This window comes from Suncus etruscus, chromosome 11, assembly GCF_024139225.1.
Source record: "Suncus etruscus isolate mSunEtr1 chromosome 11, mSunEtr1.pri.cur, whole genome shotgun sequence".
Lineage (NCBI taxonomy): Eukaryota > Metazoa > Chordata > Mammalia > Eulipotyphla > Soricidae > Suncus > Suncus etruscus.
This window is the reverse complement of record NC_064858.1, coordinates 50,827,925-50,849,816: the sequence shown is the minus strand read 5'-3', so window position 1 is coordinate 50,849,816 and position 21,892 is coordinate 50,827,925. Positions and strand designations below refer to the sequence as shown.

The 21,892-nt window shown below is 49.6% G+C and overlaps 1 protein-coding gene across 1 annotated transcript in view; it reads right to left on the bottom strand.

Annotated features, from left to right (window-relative positions):
- The window catches only part of ELK3 (ETS transcription factor ELK3), a 73,367-nt gene that overhangs the window by 25,226 nt on the left and 26,249 nt on the right, over positions 1–21,892 (bottom strand). Inside the window, exon 2 of the mRNA XM_049782834.1 lies at positions 14,912–15,120. Within this exon, the coding sequence (XP_049638791.1) occupies positions 14,912–15,118 (207 nt within the window). The 5' untranslated portion in view covers positions 15,119–15,120. The remainder of the gene's footprint in view (positions 1–14,911; positions 15,121–21,892) is intronic.

Below are 21,892 nucleotides of genomic sequence, written 5' to 3'. Positions count from 1 at the left end.
GAAACAAAGAGAGATAGGCAGACATAGACAGAGGAACACAGACAGAAACAGGACAAGGGGGGAGGCTGACAGAGATAAATAATAAAGAGACAGAAAGGAAAAGAAGAGGGCTGCGCTCAGAAATCGCCCGTGGCAGGCACAGGGGACCATATGGGATGCCTGGACGAACCACCGTCCTCCTGCATGCAAGGCTAACGCGTTACCTCCATTCTCTCTCCGGCCCCAATATTTTTACAGAGAGAAAGAAGCAGACTCTATAAAGCTGTCCAGAGAGATTATACAAGTCATTATTCAGCCTTGCATGCTGCTGATCCAGTTTGATCCCTTGAGCACTGCCAGGAGTAAGTTATCAGGAGTAAGCCCTGAACACTGCTAGATGTGGGCTCAAAGTCAAAAGATTTATAAATAAATAAATATAAATAAATAAAAATAAGATGTTGAGGTCAGATAGTACAGCAGGTAGGGTGCCTGCCTGGAACTCAGCCCAGGTTCAATCTCTGATACCCATATGATTGCTGGAACCCACCAGGAGTGATCCCTGAGCTCAGTGCCAGGACTAAAGCCCTGAGTATTGCCTAAATAAAGAAGCTGCCAGTCCAAGATCACACAGCTGGTCATGGTCTGGTCAGAGTCCAGACAAGTCTGAGGGAGGCGTCACAACCCGGGGGCGGGGGAGGTGCCCCTCTCAGAAAGCAGCTGCTATGTGAGGCTATTCCTGCTGCTCATCTGTCCAGGCTCCGCTTTCAAGGGGTGTGCCCAGGAGAGCCAGCCTGGTGCTGAGCAGAAGCACTGCCCTGCTCCAGTGAGGAAAGTCAGGCTTCCCCTGCCTATTCTCTTCTGGCTCAGCTTTGGTGGGGGTTATACCGTGGTGGTTCTTAGGGGACCATGCAGTGGTGGGGATTGGACCTGAGCCTACTGCACACATTGTTGTGGTATTCAGTTCTGCACGCCGGCTCTCTCTCTGGTGCACCCCACCAGTTCTTCACTAGAAAAAACAATGCTGGGACTGGAGCCAGGTAGAGCAGGTAGGGCTCTTGCCTTGTGCATACTCTAAGCAAGCTATGAGCACCACTGGATGAGGTACAAAGGAGAAGGAAGGAAGGAAGGAAGGGAGGGAGGGAGGGAGGGAGGGAGGGAGGGAGGGAGGGAGGGAGGAAGGAAGGAAGGAAGGAAGGAAGGAAGGAAGGAAGGAAGGAAGGAAGGAAGGAAGGAAGGAAGGAAGGAAGGAAGGAAGGAAGGAAGGAAGGAAGGAAGGAAGGAACGATTGATTTGTGGTACCTATTTGATTGAACACAGATGCCAGGCACCCCGGGTTTCCTGACCCCCATCTGAATGACAAGGGTCATGGGAAATCTGGGGCCTGGTGTCTGACTGGCCAAGTGGCAAGGCCACGACTGCTACTTGGCCTGTCAGAAATTCAGGAGAAGCTGGATGGACCAGCCATCCAGCTGGTGGGGGACTGGGGTGGGGGGAAGGAATCAAATTCAGATCCCAAATCTTCCTTTCAAAGACTCTGGAAACTTCCCTTGCTGGGGCTTGAACCCAGACCTCCTACACACAGAGCAAGTGCTCAGCCCATTGAGCTACCAGCCTCTCCGTTTTCTTTATTCCAAGAGCAACATATGCCAGTAAACCAACCCAGGGAACCAACAGGGATCTCAAGGACCTTTGTTGTGCTCAACCAATAGGGATCTAACCTTCAGCCAGCCTGTGTTTTTGTTTTTGTTTTTGTTTTTGTTTTGTGGTCATACCTGGAGATGCTCAGGGCTCATTCCTGGCTCTGTGATCGGGGACCACTCCTTAAAGAGAACCTCATGTAGTGCCAAGGATAAAACCTGGGTCGCCTACATGCAATGCAAGTGCCTGACCTGTTATTCTATCTCTCTACCAGTCCCTTGTCCCAGTTTATGTCACTCTCAGTCCATCTCCTTCTAACCCAGGTAATCCGAGATCCTTCCACAGAGGCCTCACTTCACTCTGTCTCAGGGGAGTGTCTGATGGAACAGGAAACTTCCCAAGGAAAATAGGGCTCAGCTCACCCAGCCGGTGGCGTCCTATCCAACCTCTTTTCTCCCTGACAGTTCCAGGCCAGACCCCAGTGTGGCTCACTTTCTAGGCATAATCTGGCTGTCCTCTCTCCAAGTTCGAACAAGTCATCACTGTCTGTGCCACATCCCGAGCTCGCTGTCACAAGCATCCTCACAACAGGTGCAATTGGACAATTTCCTCTTGGGAGTCTCTGTGAGAAGCTGAGGGTAGAGAAAGAAGAGAGTCCGGCCTGTGGGGTCCCTGCCTGTGCCCATGAGGCCCAGGACTGGTATGGGGCAGGCTCTGAGTGCTGGGCATGCTCATCCCACCCCTGCTGCCTCCAACCTGGAGTAGCTAAGTCAGATTCCTGGACCCTGCAAGCTGCTTCTGGGCCCATTTCTGCCCTTGGCAGTGAGTGGAATGGTTCCCTGGTCACATACACCCCACTCCCATTGATATAGTGGTAATTTGACCTTGACATGCCCCCTGGACCCTTGGAATTAAACTTGGACATACCCTTTGAATATCCCCCCACATAATGGCAGTCGGGCTAGGACACCCTGGCAGTTTGACTGGAACATGACCCCTGCAACTGACAATTGCCCCCTCACTTTTATAAGTGAGAGTCTGGCAGTTATGAGGAGGCCTAGGGAAAAGACTGGAGTAGAGCCTGCTGGCCTGTGAAAGGCCAGAGATAAAGCATCAGCAATATGCTGCCAGCTCTGCCTCTATCCCTACTCTGTTCTCTCTCTCTCTCTCTCTCTCTCTCTCTCTCTCTCTCTCTCTCTCTCTCTCTCTCTTCTCTCTCTCTCTTCTCTCTCTCTCTCTCTCTCTCTCTCTCTCTCTCTGAAAGGCCAGAGATAAAGCATCAGCAATATGCTGCCAGCTCTGCCTCTATCCCTACTCTGTTCTCTCTCTCTCTCTCTCTCTCTCTCTCTCTCTCTCTCTCTCTCTCTCTCTCTCTCTCTCTCTCTCTCTCTCTCTCTCACCAAACTGCAGACTAATAAAGGATATATCAGCAGGCAGCTACATATTGATGTCCCTTGGTTGGCACCTCACCCCACCCAGAACCCTTCCAACTAATTGCAGCCTTGCAGCATGCAGCCCTGCAACTAATTGAAGCATGGCAGAAGTGCAGATAATTGCAGTAATTGGAGCCCTTCCAACCTCAGAATACACCTTAATGTGGAGCTAGGGTTCTCGCACATGGTTACAAGTGGCCGTTGCTGAGATGAAACCATCAAGGGTTAGGTCGGGCACCAGATTTGAAGGTCACATGGGCTGAGACATAAATTTACCACATACAAAGAATCAGAAACTATATTCATGGCTTCAGATACATTTTCTAATAGGTAAATTAACGTTGCTAATTCAACTTTCTGTGCAGATTTATATTTGGTATCTATGGTCATATTAATGTTGTCTCCAGTTATTCCTCCTTTTCCATTTTGGGATCCATCAATGTAAAAAACCTTGGCATTGGGAATAGGGGAATCCCGAACAATTGAAGAAATAACAAACTGAGTTTTCTTTAAAAAGTCCCAAATTTTTCCTGCTGGATAATGGGAGGATATTTCTCCTGTGAAATCTGAGAGGGCCCTTTGTAGAGATTCATTAATTGGCAATATTGACTCAATTTCCTTTTTTGGTACTGGCAAAACTATTATATCTGGGTCAAAACCTAGTAAAGATATAGATCTGAGTCTTGCCTTGATAATAATCTCTGAAATCAGTTGCAAGTAGGGGACAACTGAGCGAGGTTGTTTGTTATGTAAATACACCCATTCCAAAGGTCCTGACTGTTGCATCAAGGCCCCTGTGGGGGTTTCTATAGTAGGGAAGATTAACAGTAATACCTTTTCTCCTGGGATGAATCTTGAGAGAGACGATTTTTGTAATCTGCTCAAGAAGATGTCCAATTCATTTTTTGCAGCTGTTGTTAAATTTCTCGGGCTATCTAAAGCAGGGTCACCCTCCAACGTTTTAAACAGATTAGATAACTCTGCATTTGGGATTCCTAGTGCAGGGCGGAGCCAATTTACGTCACCTAAAAGTCTCTGAAAATCATTAAGCATTCTGAGGGCTCTAGGGGCAGGAGCAGGGCAGGCAGAGCTGCTCTCTGGTGGCCGCGCACTGCAGGATCCGTGCAGTACTGCACCCTTGGCCATGCAGTCAACTGTTCCAGGAAGCGTTTCAGGATCCTCTGTACACTGCTGGAGAGATGCCCACAAGAAGAAAAGGAGAGCAGAGAGATAGATAGCAGAGAGATAGTTCAGCAGGCAAGATGCCCCAATTCCATCCCAGGTACCACATGTGGTCCCCTGAGAACTGCCAGGAGTGAGTAATCACTGAGCACAGAATCCTGAACACGCCATAGGCACCTCCAATGTGGCCTAAAACCCCTATAGAAAAGGCGGAAAGGTGAAAGGGAGAAGGCAAGGAAAGAGAAGGGAAGGGAGATAAGCAGAGGGGAAGGGATGAGGACAGGAGGGGAAGCTGGGGGGGGGGGGGAGGAGAAGATGAGTGAAGTAGGGAAAAGAGGATGGGGGAGGGAATGAGGAGGAGTTAGGAGGGGAAGAGAAGGGAGAGAAGAAAGAAGGGGAAGATGAGGGAGAGGCGGAAGTAGGGAGGAGGAAAGAAAGAGGTTAGGAAGGAGGATTGGGGAGGGAGATGGGGAGGAGGGTGGCAGCAGGGAACAGCAAGACACAATCTCTGACAGTAGAGGAAGAGACTGAGTAGAGCAGGTGCAAGCCAGTGGCTACCAGCGATGTCGGGCCAGAGCAGCTGGCCAAAGCCAGGAAGTTTCTTGTCATAGGCACAGGGCTCTGCTCCCCGATTTGGGCTTCTGGCATCCATATCCCAAAGGCTCACTTGCGTCACTTGGAGCCACCAAGCTTATGACTGGTTGCGGCAGCCCACGACTACATCTCCAGGCTTTGAAGCCCATCTGGTGGGGTAGCACCGCCTTCCCGAAGCTCCAAACCTTCCCGCCTGCACTTGGAGTGCGGCAGCAGCACCGCACACACCCCAGAATGGCCCCATTCCAGCATTTAAAAACAAAGAGCTGCCAACCAAGGGCTCCACTGGGTCTGGAAACTGGCCGCCTCCAGGGGAGGTTTCCTTGCAGCTGGGTTGTGATTTCCTGATCCTCTGGCACCCCAGCAGGCAAAATAGGATGAAGGAGAGAGTGCTGGATGTTCTGCTGCTGCAGCAAGGCTAGAATGGGCTGGACCTCAGGGCATCCCCCAGCCACCCAGAATTACTGCTGCTACCAAGTCTGATCTCTCTCCTGGCTCTTTCTGTATGTAGAAGCCTACTTCTCAACAAAATTTCTCTGAAATGTTAGCGAAGTGCCAAGGACGAGGCCTCATCCTGCCCGGCTCTTCTTGTACAGGCAGGGATGGTGGAAGCTGACAGAAGGCTCCAGGAAGGAAGGCAGGAGGGCTCCCTCCCAGTGTGAGGACAGTCCTGTCCTGCTCTATTCCTATAATCAACTGGCTGGAGAAGACAAGAGGGGACAGCTGGCTTCTTCCTGTCCTGCTGGTAGACTGGAGCTAAGCCACTTGGGGGTTCACCCACCTACCTCTACTCAGGGTCTACTGGGCCCCACTGCAGACTGAGGAGCACCAGCCCCGGAGAGAGCAAAGAAACTGACTCAGAACCATCGACTGGTGGGCAGAGGAACTGAGAACTTGGGCCAGGTCCTAAGGACAGTGTTGGGAAAAGGTGAGCCTACTTGGAGGGATATAAAGGCCAGCGACAGATGGAGAAGGGAGTCTGGAGTCCTTTCTGGGGCCCCTGGGGATGGAGCAAAGGCTGCTTTTCTCTGCAGGAAGCACCAGCTGGGAAAGGAAAGCATCTTCAGTCTGTTGTCATTTCAGCCTACAAACACGAACTCTGTTCCCCATAAGCAAGGTGCGGGACACGAGACTAAAGCCTGGGTCTAGGGCCTCATGGCAGAACGGTCCTCCCACTCCCACTTCCCAGCCCTGAGCCTGGAGCTGAATAGTCTGGCCGCTGCCCTTGGATCCAGCCCACACCTCTCAGGCGCACCCAATAGAGACCATGATGACAGTCATGTGTCACGATGGGAAATAAGTCAGTGCAAGGAACTGGGCTAGACTGAGCCTCTGCACTGACAAACCTCCTCTCCTGCCTAGGGAACAGGCCTGGGAGAACAGCTGGGCCAGTGGGTGGGTGTGGGAGGTGTGATGCACACATTAGGGGGTTTTGTCATTCTGTCTACACAGCCGCTCCAAAATAGGGAAGCCATGCTGAGAAACAAGAAGGGGAAGGCTTGGAGTGACGTCAGCGGGTGTGGTGAGGCGCCTGGCCCATCCACGCAGGGCTGATGGCACTCCTGCATTCTGGAGTTTCTTAGCAACTGCCCTATTTTAGGGAACACCAAGTGTCACAGGGAGGCTGGCTTGGAACTGCTTGCCAGACAAGCAGCCCCCACTGACACCTCCGACATGCCACCAGCTACCCCTTAGTACCCCAGCAGCTTCCAGGACCAGAAACTGGCAGAAACCCCGTTTGTCTCCTTGTACCCCATTCACTCCCCCTAAGTCAGATCCCAGTTGCCACCTGGTGACCCTCAAACCTTAGCAAGTCTGCTTAAAATGCAGCTAAGAAAGGAGTGGGCCACAGATCTACACCAGGCCTTGACACTCAGCCTTACAGCCTGAGCACCTCCAAATGCCAAACTCCCATGACAAGAGTCCAGATCAGAAGTGTCTTCTAGGACATGCCAGGAGAGAAAGTTGCGGGGTTGAAATACCTGCTGAACTTTATTTACTTTTCATTCTTTCTTGAATCCAGTGGTCTATCCTTTCTCTTTGTCACATTTATTTGGAGGGAATTAAAGAATTCTGCCAGGGCAAGGCATGTTGGCAATAGCTCAAGGCAGACCCATATGGGTGGGCTTTTTTTTTTGGGGGGGTGACTTTTGGCCCATACCTACACACTCGGCAGCACTTGGGATACTCTTGGCTCTGCACTCAGAAATTATTCCTGGGAGATTCAGGGTATCATGTGGGATGCCAGGGATTGAACCCAGGTCAGCCATGTGCAAGGCAAATGCTGTGCTATTGCTCCAGCCCCCAGACTAGACCAGCATTCTTTTTTTTTTTGGGGGGGGGGTCACACCCAGCAGCACTCAGGACTCCTGGCTCTATGCTCAGAAATCGCTCCTGGCAGGCTCGGGGGACCATATGGGATGCCGGGATTTGAACCACCATCCTTCTCCAAGCAAGGCAAACGCTTTACCTCCATGCTCTTTCTGGTCCCCAGACCAGCATTCTTAATACAGACCTCTCCCTGTGGTGACTCTACACCCAATTGTAAACGAATTGATCCAATTAGGTGAAACTTGCTCTGTGTATCTGCCAGGCTTTTTGCCACACCAGGAGGAGAAGCCAGAAGGTTGCTGTGGAAACAGGAGGACCTGTATCCTGCACCACTTCCATCTCCTGATGAGAGGGGCTGGCAGGACTTCCCATCTCCTCCCAGGGGGATGCCCAGCCAACATCAACAAAGATGAAGGCTGGGCCAGGCGGGGGAGGGACCGGGACTTCCCAGGTCTCCTTCCTCAAGCACTAGCTGCCCAGCAGCCACAGTCAGCCCTCTTACTGGACCTGGTGCTGAGGCCAGCCCACTGGGACAGCGGAGAGAAATCCATGTGTGGAAACTGGTCCTAGTGCTCAGGGATATACTAGGCAGAGAAAGAAAATACAAAGATTCTCTTTTCCACACTGCAGCTCTGCCCCCCCCCCTCACCTACCACCCCTATGGCTGTGAAGCCAAACCCACTCTCTGCCTCCTCTTCTCTGCTCCCGCCTCCTTTACCTAAGGGTCTTCAGCTAACACATGGGCCGCCCCTTCCCCACCTTTAAACATGCAGTTTCCCTCCTGCCTTGGTCCCTCCTGGACTGTTCAAGCACAGGCCCCCATTCTCAGTGTGGCAGACCCAGGTCAGGACTTTGAGCTATTGCTAGTCTTTTCTCCCAGGAGATGCTGGGAGCACATCCTTTGGAGTTTCCACGCTGACTGTCCAACCCAGGATCACTGCTAGGCCACACAGCAGAGGAAGAGGTTTTTGAAGGAAAGGTTGAACAAAAAAAGAGAGCCAGGCCAACCAGAGTCAGATGCGTTCAAAAAGTAAAACATGTCAAGGATTGAGAAGTCTTTCCCAGACTTCTTTTTTTTTTTTTTTTTTTTGGTTTTTGGGCCACACCCGTTTGACGCTCAGGGGTTACTCCTGGCTATGTGCTCAGAAATTGCCCCTGGCTTGGGGGGACCATATGGGACGCCGGGGGATTGAACCGCGGTCCGTCCTACGCTAGCGCTTGCAAGGTAGACACCTTACCTCTAGCGCCACCTTCCCGGCCCCTCCCAGACTTCTTGAACATGGCCTCTGGGGTGGGGAGGGACACAGTGGGGCCAGTTACATGTCTGCTCTGGGCCTACTCCCCTTGCACCCAAAGATTTAAAAATCAAGTCTAGGGGGCCAGAGATATAGCATGGAGGTAAGGCGTTTGCCTTTCATGCAGGAGGTCATCGGTTCAAATCCCGGCGCCCCATATGGTTCCCCCCCCCCCCCCCGTGCCTGCCAGAAGCAATTTCTGAGCCTGGAGCCAGGAATAACCCCTGAGCACTGCCGGGTGTGACCCAAACACCACAAAAAAAAAAAAAAAAAATCAAGTCTAGGGCTAGAGGGATTAGTATAGTGGGCAAGGTACTTGCCTTGCATGCAGCTCACCTGGGTTCAATCCCTGGCACCCCACATGGTCCCAAGTCCACCTGGAGAATTCCTAAGTACAGAGGCAGGAGTGAGCCCTGGGCATTGTTAGTTAAGGCCCCCAAACCAAATAATGAAATAAAAACCAGTTCTGTCTGCCATGTTAAGGAATGAGGGAGTACAAAGACTCACACACACAATCCTGCAGTACCTCACCATGACCTCTGCTCCAAAGACACTCCTGGAAGATTCTCTGCTGACACCAAACCAGATGGTCAGGACAAACAGGAGCAAACCAATCAGGTTGTTCTGGTTTGGGCTGATGTTCCTTCCGTTCTCCATACATGTAGATTCTGCCTCCATGTTCATACTCAAGGGTCCTCTAGCCCCTGTTTGTCCCTAACCCCAAACAGGGGCCTCCAGTTTATACCTGGAGAATTCAACATGTTACATCAGAAACTTTGGCTGGAGTGGCCCAGGGACCAAGAATGAGCTCGAAAGGCTATAGTGCCTGCTTTGCAGCCAAAGGTTAGGTTGGGTTCAATCTAGCACTGCATGGTCTCCTCTGCCAGAGCAAGCCCTGAAAACAGCAGAGGGCAGTGCTGAGCACTAAACAAACAAGCAGGAAAACTGCAGAAAACCTAACTGCAGCCTCTTCTTGAAAGAGGAGGTAGACCGTTGACCATGCTCCTATTCAAAGCCCATCCCTGCTGCGATCTCTGACCCAGGAGGCAACACAGCCAATGCCAACCAAGTACTGTTCCTCCAGGTGTGGAGTCCTCAGTTCAGCCTTTCTACTCAGGAAAACCATGTGCTCTTCCAGATCAGGGAGTGCAGCTGAAATCACTCAGCTTTGGGGCTTCCAGGATCTGCCCAACTCCCCGAGATGGAATGAACCCCCCAAAGCATGAATGGCCTTCCCTTGGTTTGCACCAGTCACATGGAGACCAGGTGGCCACACCAAGACAAATGTGAGGCAGCTCTAGCACCAGGCTTTGAATCGAGCTACTGTAGCCACCTGGGGGAGGGAGCTCTGTGCCTTGTGCCCAGATAGAATCAAAACACCAGCCCTAAGGCTCTCATTGTTCTGAAGATCAGGGGAGAAAGACCAGAGTCTGAGAAGACTGTCAACATGGGCAGAGTGTGCCCTCCCACCTAGACTGCACAATCAGTTTGCTTTTGGGTCATTGGAGTAGTACCCGTACCCTGATCAATAAAGTTGATGTCCTCGAAGGTGGGAAATTCAGACAAAGATGCTCAGGGAGAATGCCCAGTGCTGAGAGGCCAGAGGCCAGGGATACCAGGCAGTGCGTCTGTAATGCTGCCCATTCCCCCAAACCACAAGCTGCCAGAGTGGGCCCTGGCTTGAGCATCAGGGGAGAAGGGCACTGATACTACTACTCGGCTCCTTACCGCCACCTTCAAAAATAGGCAACAGTGCTCTGATGTTGCTGGCGCCTACTTCGTGGGGCTGTAGGAAGGCAGCTGAGCAGCGTCAGAACCAGAGGAATTTTCTCAAGGTGAGCATAGTGTTGTTTTGCTGTTGTATTAAGGGGTTTTATTTTACCACGCCCTGCAAGGCTCAGGGGCTACTCCTACATCTGTGCTCAGGGATCACTCCTGGTAATGCACAGGGGCTGTGTGGGGCCGGGCATCTCACTTGGGACATCAGTTGCTACTAAGCCAGTTGTTTCATTTGAAGCACATCTGTATCATGTTTCAACGTTATTCTTTTGCTCTGCTGGTCACTGAGCAACAAGTACAAACGGGAGGCAGGTCTATGGGATGAAGTAGCAAATAAGTGCAGGTAAGCCAAACCAGGATAGCGTGCAGGAGACGGCTATGTGGCTCAGCAGGAGGCGCTTGTCTGCAGATGGGCCACAGCCACATGAGGCTTCATCAACACAGTGAAGGTGGGAGGGCAAGCACATGCAGACGACCACCTCCCTCCCAAGTGTCTGACACCAAGTGTAGGGTCCCCATCAACTTCACACAGTCCTCAGTGGAGATGTACTCAAGACACTCACTTTCCATTAGGTGACTCAGCATCAGTTCAAGGGTCAGGGAAACGGAAGACTCTCTGTGTCAATCCCATGGAGCCACCGAAGGAATCTGGGGCACACAAGGGGTCGGAGGGCAGGGCAGGCTTTCTCAAAGGCCAGAAACTGGTGTTTTGCCTTTAGAGCCCCTAGCAAGTTCCAATTTCTGAGTAGCTAAACCAATGAAATAAGGCACTTGGGGAGCAAGTTGTAGCTGGTCAATGACTGAAAATCACAAACAGGTATTAATTCCCAGCACATGGCACCCGACCTCGGTGGGGGCAGCTGAAGCACACTAGGACAGAGGTTCTTTTCTCTGCACCCATCTGGAAGTTCCGGGGAAAGAACATCTGTAGTGGCATTATTCCAGCCCATACTTTACAGCACAGAACTTCCCAGGCTCCGGTTTCAGCCCTATCCATAGCTGCCTCTGCCAGCTCCCAGAAAGACACGGGCCCTGCTGTTAAGTCCACTGTACAGAGTAGGAAGTTGAGGCCTAGAGTGCTAAGGGCATCTACAACTCTCACAGTGAGGAGCTGGACTCAAACCCAGACCCTCTGGCCTGTACTTCATGTGACCATCCATCCAGCTAGAGGTACAGTCTGGGGGAGCACTGAGCCAAGAGCTTCCAGACCAGCCTACCCCCACTCCACTGCCTTTTAGGACCCTCTCTGGAGCATTTCTCCCTTCTGTCCGTTTCTGATATTCTGGAATGAGCTAAAAATATGACCTAAAACCTATAAAAATAACGATATTCTTGTGCTCATCTACTCTGGCAGGAAAAACTTCCCTATTAGGACAAATCAAGGGATGTGTAGCTCTAGCCAAGAGGGAAGAGATGATGGAAAAAGCGAGAAAGGAATATGGCAGGGGGAAGCAGGGAGGGGGCTTAGTGATTTATGCCTGAGCTTGGAAATAGGGGGCAGGGAGAAAGGAGACAGGAGAAAGAGGACAGATGAGGAAGAAGAAGAGAGCAAGGGGTAGACGGAGAGGAAGGAGAAGGAGGAAGGAAGGAAGGAAGGAAGGGAGGGAGGGAGGGAGGGAGGGAAGGAGGGAGGGAGGGAGGGAGGGAGGGAGGGAGGGAGGGAGGGAGGGAGGGAAGGAAGGAAGGAAGGAAGGAAGGAAGGAAGGAAGGAAGGAAGGAAGGAAGGAAGGAAGGAAGGAAGGAAGGAAGGAAGGAAGGAAGGAAGGAAGGAAGGAAAGAAAAAGAAGTGGGAAGGGAGAAAGAGTGAGTCAAGGGGAGGGTGGGGAGAGGGGCTGAGGAGTGACCCCAGCAGAGTAACAAGGGAACAGTGCAGGAGGGGACTGAGCAGAATATAGGGTATGGGGTTGTGCCTTCACAAAGACCCTCGTTCCTACACTGAATCAGAGCATTGAAGATTGGGTAACATGGCCACAGAAGCATGGCTCCAGTTTATGGGAATCTGTAGGTCTCTGGATCACTTTGGTTTCCTCTCTCTAAGGCTACTTCTTCATTTCTGCAGGGCTGATGTATTCACACGGAGGTCCCATTTCAGTGTGGCCCGCAGCAATGAGGTTAAACCTCCAGGGGCGAGGGTGAGGGTATGGGGTGCTTGGGGTGAGGGCTCAGGGACATGCTTGTACCTGGACACTTTCCCATCTGCCCGCTTTCCTGGGGTCAGACAAACCTGTTTGTTACTGGAATAATCAACTACTTCTGGAATTATCCGTGTAACGGAAAAAGCAGAGAATTATGCAGGATTTCAGGGGTCCCTCGGAATCATCACTCCATACATGGGATTACTGCATATTTTTCTTTCTTGTTTTTTGTTTGGTTTTGATCCGGACCCAGCTCTGCTCAGGGCTTACTCCTGGCTCTACACTCAGGAATTTAATTATTCCTGGCGGAGTTCAGGGAACCATATGGGATACCAGAGCTCAAACCACTCTACCCGCTGGGCTCCAGCCCTAGAATATCATGCTATAATGATTTAGTAGTGTGCGCATGTGCACTGTATCTAGGGACGAAGTCCGTGCATACACACACATGCATTACCTGCATGCGCATGCGTACAATGCACGAGCAGACTCCTCCTGTGGCTTGACCAGTATGACAAATGCGCTGAGCTGCCCCTGCCCACCCCGGTGGAGCCAGATGGCTATTCCTCAATCACACGGTCCGCTTCATGATGAGTCCCAGAAAACGAACAACTGCTATGGAGGACCCCTTTAGCTGCCCCCCCCCAAGTTCCACCTGATGCCCACAGTATGCCAGTTTCTTTTAGCACTGAGGTGTTTGATAATAAATGGCCATGTCTAAGACTGCAGTCATCCACTGCTAGGGGGACCTTGCTGGAGGAAATAAAACAGGCAAACCCAAAGGCAGCAAATGATCTGGAAAGGGAAGGGCATGTGCCTTTTGTTTGGGAATTTACACGGGCAAAGATGAGCCTGGTTTGAACCGGGGGCTCTGCCACTTCTTGGCTGCAGGAACCCGGACAGGTTTCCTGCTAATGTCCCCAAGTCCTCCCCAAGCCCGGAAAAGGAGGTGACTGACATCACTTCAACTGGGAAGAAGCCGGGGAGGTGGGGAAAATCAGGAAGGTCCCAATCCTGCTGGTTGGCCCATGCTTAGCAAACTGCTTTCTCTAGAGATTTCGAAAGTCTACCTGAGGGAAATCAGATGAGTCTAAACTTCCAGCCCTAGGGGAGGAATCAATTCCAGTTCAGGGCACCCTGGTGAAGAGTAGGCACAGTCCTTACACCCCAGAGGAGTGGATAGAGCAGTACTTGGGGGGTGAAACTGAGTCCTTTATGACACCTTGACATAAAACAATGAGGTTTTTTGGTTTTTTGTTTTTCAGCCTAAAGACAAGCTTTTAGGCGCTTTGCCAGCAGGCAACATGATGGCTTTTTCTGCAGAGGGTCCCAATTCCCACAGTAGCTTCTAGAACCTGAAGGGGGGATGCCAAACAATAAACCATCTGTGGGCTTTCAGACTGCAATTTGCAAGTGCTTCAACATCTTAGCAGGGCTCTGCATTAATTCAGGATTAATTAATTGCTACATTAAAGGAAAGCACCTTTAACATTTCAATGACATAATCATAGGCAATTACGATCATATAAAGGAATACTTTATAATTAATGATGCCTCCACTTCCTGAAGTGTGTAATCCTTCTATCCTGAATTCCAAAGAGGTTGGCAGAGAAAAGGTGCTAAATATAGACCAGGAACTAATATTTAAATCAGTTTTTAATTCACTTTGCAATAGGAACAGTATGACCAGCACAAAAGCTTACTCATTTCTCAGAATTCCAAGTGTTTGTGTCCAAGAGGTTAAAGAAATATCCAGCAACAATAGATCCAAACGGAAATGGCCAATAACTCCAAGCCTGAAATGATGGCCCCTAAATAGCGACTGTTCTACCCCCGCCTGCACATGAAATGTGTCCATAGAGGCATTAAAACTATCAATTGCCCCAGTGTGGACAGCTTTGCTGAGTTACCACTCTCCAAAGCCCCAACTCATCTCTGTGATTTCAAAACTGGATTTTCCTTTCATTAGGAAAGTTTGTCACAAAATTGCAAACCCCAGTTACCAAATGGTTACTCTAAGTGTTTAACATGAAAGGACTTTCTTAGCCTTCCTGCTACTGGTATGAACCCCTTGTGAAACATGGGGACAATGAGGCTAATTATGTGACTTCCCCAAGTGACCATTCCCTTCAGCCAAGGCCCTCCTGAGGAAACAGCAAACCAGGCAGGATAAACAAGTTTCTCAGATGGTAACATGCCATGACTCAAGCTGTGAGTAATGGGAGCTATAAAACTATCTGGAATTCCCAAAACTCTTCTGTACCTCATTCCTGTTGTGGGTGAAGTTCTAGAATGATGGGGTGAAGAATGGAGAGGGGGCTAAACTTGACCCATAGAAGCTTCTAAAAGCTTACAAGTCTCTAGAAGGAAAAAAAATTTTCAATATTTTTCTGCCCTAAAAAATCCATGTGAATTGTACTATTTCTTTTCCAGTTTGACACAAACATGCACCCAACCCCGGCACACCATTCTCTGTTTTTGTCTATAAACCAGAGCGCCCAGCACTCCCTCAACCAAAGCAGCTGAGCATAAAGTTGAGGTTTACCTTGTCGTAATAGTATCGTAGGGCTCTGCTCAACTTATCATAGTTCATGTTTGTTTTGTTTTTTCGGAGTCCCCACAGTTTAGCCACTTCTTCTGCCTTGAGGAGCTTGAATTCACCATCATTGGAGGTCCAGCAGATCAGGTGCTCATGCTTCTGGTCCAGCAGTAACTGCAACAGGAACTGCCACAGTGTGATTGCACTCTCCATGCCTGCGAAGAAAGGGCCAGGTCAGAGCCTCAGAACCAAGCTCCGCCACCCACCACCGCTGCCATCCCAGGCCAGCCCGGCCTGGCAAGCAGCACCACTCCCACATCTGCCTCACCACCACAGGGGACAAGATGCCCTCAGCCCTGTTGAGGAAGCCCAGGGTGACTAAGGGTGGACAGCTGCCTTCTAGCACTAAGAAGCTTCAAAGGCAAGCTCTGGGGTGGTTGATGCCCAAAGAAAATGAGGGATCACCCTGAACATGGTAAGAAGGAGACACTGAAATCATGGGCAATGGCAGGCACAGCAGGTGGTTAAGAATGATGCTGGAGGGGCCAGGCTGGCAGGAGTGATAACACAGCAGGTCAGGCATTTGCCTTGCATTCGTTAACCTGGATTTGATCCCCGGCATCATATAAGGTCGTTTATGGTCCCCTAAACTGTCAGGAGTGATTTCTGAGTGTCGGGCCAGGAGTAACCCCTGAGCACAGTCAGGTGTGGCCCCAACAACAACAACTACAACAAAAAGAATGATCTTAGAAGCAAAGAAGCTCTTAGTCTCCAGCCCTGTCACCTTCACAGTCATACTTTTCGAGGGACAGCTTCCAGACTGACACCTGGAAGCTTCCTTCCCTTCTCCATAGATGGAGATCATCTTTTCTGCAACAAGTACCTATATCCTGACTTCCTTCATGTGATTAGCCAGATGGGCACATATTAGTTCTCCGAGCAATGATGTTTCTCAGCTAAAGGAAGGTAGATTCAGAATGTTCCCCCCGAATGCCCATGGGGCATTTTACGTATAGCTCTTGAAAGAAGAGACTTTTTATAGACACATCTTCAAATCAGTGAGACAGTGAATCCTTTCATGGTAAAATCAAACCAACCTTGCATCTCAGGAGTTTACTATGTGCACAAAGGCAGCTGCTGTTCCAATATACAACGTACACTGCCCTTCCCACTTCTGTTCTTCTGCCCTTTTACCCTTTGCCAAAGGTCCCAGAGCAGGGAAACAATACCTAGAGAAGGAAAGGTGGCCCTGAGTGACTGGGGCAACAGTGCAGCAGGGAAGAAGCTGCATAACATTCCCTAAATTCCATCTTGCTTTCAGTCAGGGTTACAACTGGGGACTATGTGACTAGGGAAGGGAGGAGACCCGGCACCTCCAGGATAACTAAGGCTCCATGGCCCTTGCATTGAGTCTCAGTTGGCTGGTTCCTGCTGCAACCACCAGGACTCAGATGAGTACAGGAATGTCCCCCCACAAGTACCGCCCCCCACCAGGACAGAAGACATTCTGGTCATGGCAAAAGCCGGAGGGTGGCTCTGAACTCTCCCACCCCTTCAATTTTAATCACTGGAGTGTCCATGGGGGGCGGGGCCTCCACTGACAGTGCTCCCTTCCAGGGTACCCTCTGCGTTTCTTTGCTTCTGATTTCCTTGTATTTCTCAAATACCTCCTTATATTTCATCCTACTATCAACCTATTTGACTCCTACCATTCTGTCATGCCAGGATTCAGCCCTGGGATTCAAGCAATGAAAGGCATGAATTTCATCACTGAGCTACATTCCTGACCTCCATCTATTCCAGGTGGAGGGGAGATACATCTGGTGAGGCTCAGGGCTTATTCCTGGCTCTGTGCTCAGAGATCAATCACTATGTTGGGTTTCGGGGGGCCATATAGGATGCACATGCAAGGCCAAGTGCCCTACCCACTGTACTGTCTCTCTGGCCCCGGCTCCATCCAAAGTTTGCCTTTTACAGGGTGATTTTTATACAAACAGGTTTCTGCTTCTATCCAGCCTCAACACCAGCCCCTCTGGAATGCTGGAAGCAAAAGTAAAGAAGCCTGAGTCCCACCTATCCCAGAGGCAAGCACCAGCAAATACCAAAGGACTGTCTTGCCCTGGAAACACCAAGTGATTATTCCCCTAAATAAATTCCTTCATGCCTGATTCCTTAATCAAGCCTGGTATCTTCACAACCCAGGCAATCGGGTTCCATCTAGGGAGCTGCTTTAAAAAAAGACATAATCCGGGGCTGAGAGATAGCATGGAGGTAAGGCGTTTGCCTTGCATGCAGAAGGACAATGGTTTGAATCCCAGCATCCCATATGGTCCCCTGAGCCTGCCAGGAGCGACTTCTGAGTGTAAAACCAGGAGTAACCCCTGAGTGCTGCTGAGTGTGACCCAAAAATACAAAAAACAAACAACAACAAACAAACGAAACCCATAATCCGGAAGGCAGACTGGGGCCATTTCTTACTAAAGTGAATGCCCAGAAAGTGTTACCACTGGAAATTTATGTTGCTAGTTATCTTGCAAAGGGTGTGGGGGTATGGAGTGGCTGCTTCAAGTTAAAAAGTATCAGGCTAAAACTCCAAATGTATCAGTGACAGCCTAAGCTTCCTAATCTCATTCTCTGCAACTCTCTAAGAGAGAAAGCCATCTGACCTGTAAAACCATTCTCCAGGGGCTGAGCAAGAGTCCGGCAGAAAAGGCATTTGCCTTGCACATAGCTAATCCTGATTCCATCTCCAGCATCCCCTATAGTTCCCTGATCACTGTCAGCAGTGTTTCCTTGGATCAGTCAGGAGTAACTCCCTGAGTATCACAGGGTTTGGCTTTAGAAAAAACAAGAATAACAACAACAACAAAACCCTACTCCCCATCCACATGGTTACCAGTTGGAAAAGAACTCTCCTTTCCTTACCACATCTGACTCTCAGTGTCTAGGCAATGCTAGACTGCTCAACATGGTTTTCTGGAGAAAATTAAAATGTGTGTTTCCGCTTTCAAGGGATCACAGAGCTGCAGATCTTGGAGGCCCCAGATCCCACTCTGCTCTCCCTGCAGCCCTGACTTCCCCTCAGTGGCCTGCAGTCTCCCCACTTCAAGCAAGTCTTGTGGTCTCCCACTTCCACAGAGAGCACCAGTCCCTGGGGAGATCCATTCAGACCTCTCTGGACAGCTGAGAGACCTTCCCAAGCCCCACAGTTTGGGTACAGATCAGAGTGGGAAATCTGTAGAACATACAGTACAAAGCACATTCCCTTTGACAGACACAGGGGCAGGAACAGGGACCTCCGTTTTTTGTTTTTTGTTTTTTTCATTAAGAGCCACTCTCAGGGTCAGAGAGATAGCATGGAGGTAGGCATTTGCCTTCCATGCAGAAGGCCGGTGGTTTGAATCCAGGCATCCCATATGGTCCCCCAAGCCTGGCAGGAGTAATTTTTGAGTGCAGTGTCAGGAGTAACGCCTGAGTACTGCCCGATGTGGCCCAAACCTCCCTCCCCCAAATCTGTTCGATTAGATCAAATCTGTTTGATACCGACTCAATTCTCCCTCTTCTACAAATTCCAATCCTGCTGTATTTATAGGGGACGCTCAGACCCAGAGAAGCAACAAGGCCCTCTAGCATTCCAGAGGAAGAAGGACAGATGACAACAACTAACAACAAATTCAAACAACAAAATCAGTGTCAGGAGAACATAAAATGTTCCATCCAGCGCGGAGAAAGTGTGGGGACCTGTGTGACTCCTCTTCCGGGTGGCCCTGAAAGGCTTGTGGAGAAGAGGAGCCTTAGTTGACCAGTTTGGTGAGAAAATCATGTTCAGAAAGGCTAACAGGAGGGTGCTCAGACAGTTAGACACAACCAAGATGGGTCAAAGACTTGTTATTCAAGGCAGGAAAGAGGCAGGCAGAATGACAGGTTCAGAAAATCATCTGAATAATAAGGGCACATATAGCTGAAGAACAGTGCACTGAAGGCAGGCACCAAGGAAGACTAGGGAGGGGAGAAGGGGAGAGATGCCACTCAAGTCCCAGGTTACATTTGCATATCTATAGATAAGCTCGCAGAAGTGCTCATTTATGTGTAATTAACCACACGTGATGATAAAACCACATCCCCAGATAATCCCAGTCTTGTCAGGCTCAGGGGTTTGCTACAGTCTAGACAGCAGCTATGTCTTGCTGAAATGCAACTGTTTCTTCCACTGCAGTAGAGAAGAGAGGGAAGTCTTCTTGCTCTACCTGGAAGTCTGAAATACAGATAAGCAGAGGTGACAGACAGCTGGCCCTGGGTACAAATGGAAGCACTGGTAGCAGGACAGACATAACAGTGGGTAGGGCACTTGCAAGGCAAGGGCCTTAACCTCTGTCCCCTCTCCAACCACTGATATTGTTCTTATCTTTTATTCCCTTGGTTTTGGGACCACACCTAGTGATGCTAAGGGTTACTCCTGGCTCTGCACTCAGAGATCACTCTTGGTGGTGCTCGAGGAACCAAATGTGATGCTAGGGATCAAATCCAGGCTATCTGCATGCCAAGCAGGTGCCTAATCTGCTATACTGTGGCTCAGGACCAGCCCCTAATATTCTAAAAACAATTGGTAAACATTATACCAGAACACAAGGGTGAGCCAAAACAATGGCATTGGTTAGACTCTATGTCCCTCTGGGTTCATGGCAAGAACCCTACCTGGAAACCCTGGTATTCAGGGAGAATCCTCAACAATGTGGTAGCCACCTGGGCCACTTGATATATGTATCTAGACTATCACCAAAGAACCATTTTTTTCTTTATTAAATGACAGTAGAAAATTCAGATCCCTGAGCCCATATATATTCACTCACTCCAGTTTAAGAAATGCTAGTCTGGGACTGGATGGATAGAACAAGGATTAAGGCACTTGCCTTGCACATGGCCAATCCCAGTTCCATGCCCAATATCACCAAGCATCATTGGATGTACCCTATTTTCCAGCATATAAGACGACTTTTGAAACAAAAAAGTCAACCAAAAAATCGGGGGGTCGTCTTATACGCCGAGTATATCCCGAAAAATATTTCAATATGCCGCTAAATGAAACAAACAAAAAAATCAGGCCACAGAGTTTCCAAATCTCTTTCTTGGGGGCTCCCAAACAGTACTCAGGAGATCTGGGGGCCACTTCTGGCAAAACCCAGCTAACCGTGTTGGTGGTTCAGTGCTAGGGTCCGAGGATGGTGTGTTGTTTGGTTCATGTAGTGGGGGAGATTAACTGAGCCACTAGGGAATTGCCAGAAAAGGTGCCTATGATAAGGGACCAATCACCACAAGGCTGCTCGGACCACCTCTCTAAGCCAATCCAAGCAGGCTTTTTATGCATGCAAATTAGACAATGTTCTGGACCCGAATCTACACTGTAAAAAGCCTGCTCAGATTGGCCAGAGTCAGAGAGGAAGTCTATTACAGTATAACCTTTGAACCTTTGCTTGTTGTGATTGGCTCACTGTGGTACATACAGTTGCAGCACAGGAACATTCTGTCTGATACAGCGAATATAGGCCTAAACCTATGTTTTAACTGCAAAATTAGGGGGTCGTCTTATATGCCCAGTCATCTTATACGCCGGAAAATACGGTAGCCCCAGAAGCCCCAAGCACTGTTGGATGTGGACTGGGAGGTGCCTTTGCATGGCCAAAATGGCCCAGGTAATCACCAGCACTATAAGGCCCCAGGGGCACTGACTTCTCAGGTTCTCTGGCTAAGAATCACCAGGAGCCATATCCGCCCATCCCATTACTGTTACTAGTCCGGGGGTGGCGTAAAGGGCTAGCCACACACTTGGCATTCACACTGTGCAAACACATTCATCTGAGGGCCTTCCAGCACTGAAGGAGGGTTTCCTAATGTTTACCACCCATTAATCCTTGATTTTTTTTATTAGAAAAGGTCTATCTTTATCATCTCTGTACAAACTGGGCTTCGTTAAACCTTTACCATCTACCAAGCACTTTCTTCAGCTTTATGTCATTTAATTTCTAGAATAACTCTAAGAGTTAAAGGCATACAAGTGTCCCCACTTTGCTTAAAATAAAACTGAGGCCCACTTGCAAAAAAAGCAGATGGCCTTTTAGAATAGTCCTCTGAATCTCCAACCAACATGGCACCACACACAGATGTTCACGTGAGCGCCAATAAGCGCAGAGAGCAAGAATAAGTGCATGGGAGCCGAAGAGATAGCACAGCGGCGTTTGCCTTGCAAGCAGCCGATCCAGGACCTAAGGTGATTGATTCGAATCCCGGCATTCCATATGGTCCCCCGTGCCTGCCAGGAGCTATTTCTGAGAAGATAGCCAGGAGTAACCCCTGAGCACCACCAGGTGTGGCCCAAAAAACAAAACAAACAAACAAACAAAAAATAATAAGTGCATGGAGGGTTCGGCTGCAGTGCTCCAGTCGCAACGACCAAATGAGTCATCAATGGCCCTTGCTGGTTCTAGACCCTGTGGTCCTTGGCAGGAAGATGAGAGAATGTAGGGTGATGCCAGATGTTTGCTTCCCAAAAACCAAATGTGTAAAAATTCAGAATCGACTGGTTTCATTAAAAGGTGATAGCAAGGTTAACTCTCTTCTTTCTAAGGGAGACTATTGACCCAGGCAGCTAGTGAAAAATGGGACTGAATTTTGTGGGGGGTGGGGTTTAGGCCACATCCAAGCAGTGCCCAGGGGTTACTCCCAGCTTTGCACTCAGCCGTGCTTGGGACCATAGAAGTCACTACAAATGCCCTACCCACTACGCTACTGCTCTGGTCCCTGGGCCATGGATTGTAATGCTGCGATCTGATCTTTGCTTCACTTGGAAATTAGCAAATGAATGTCTTAGTTTGCAGAAATGTTTTTGACATGCTCTCAATTCCACCCTGCCCAATAAGTGGACAAAATACAAGACAGAAAAAGCCTATAAATATCAACAGTGCAAGAAGGGGGTTATGGCGCTTTCAACTT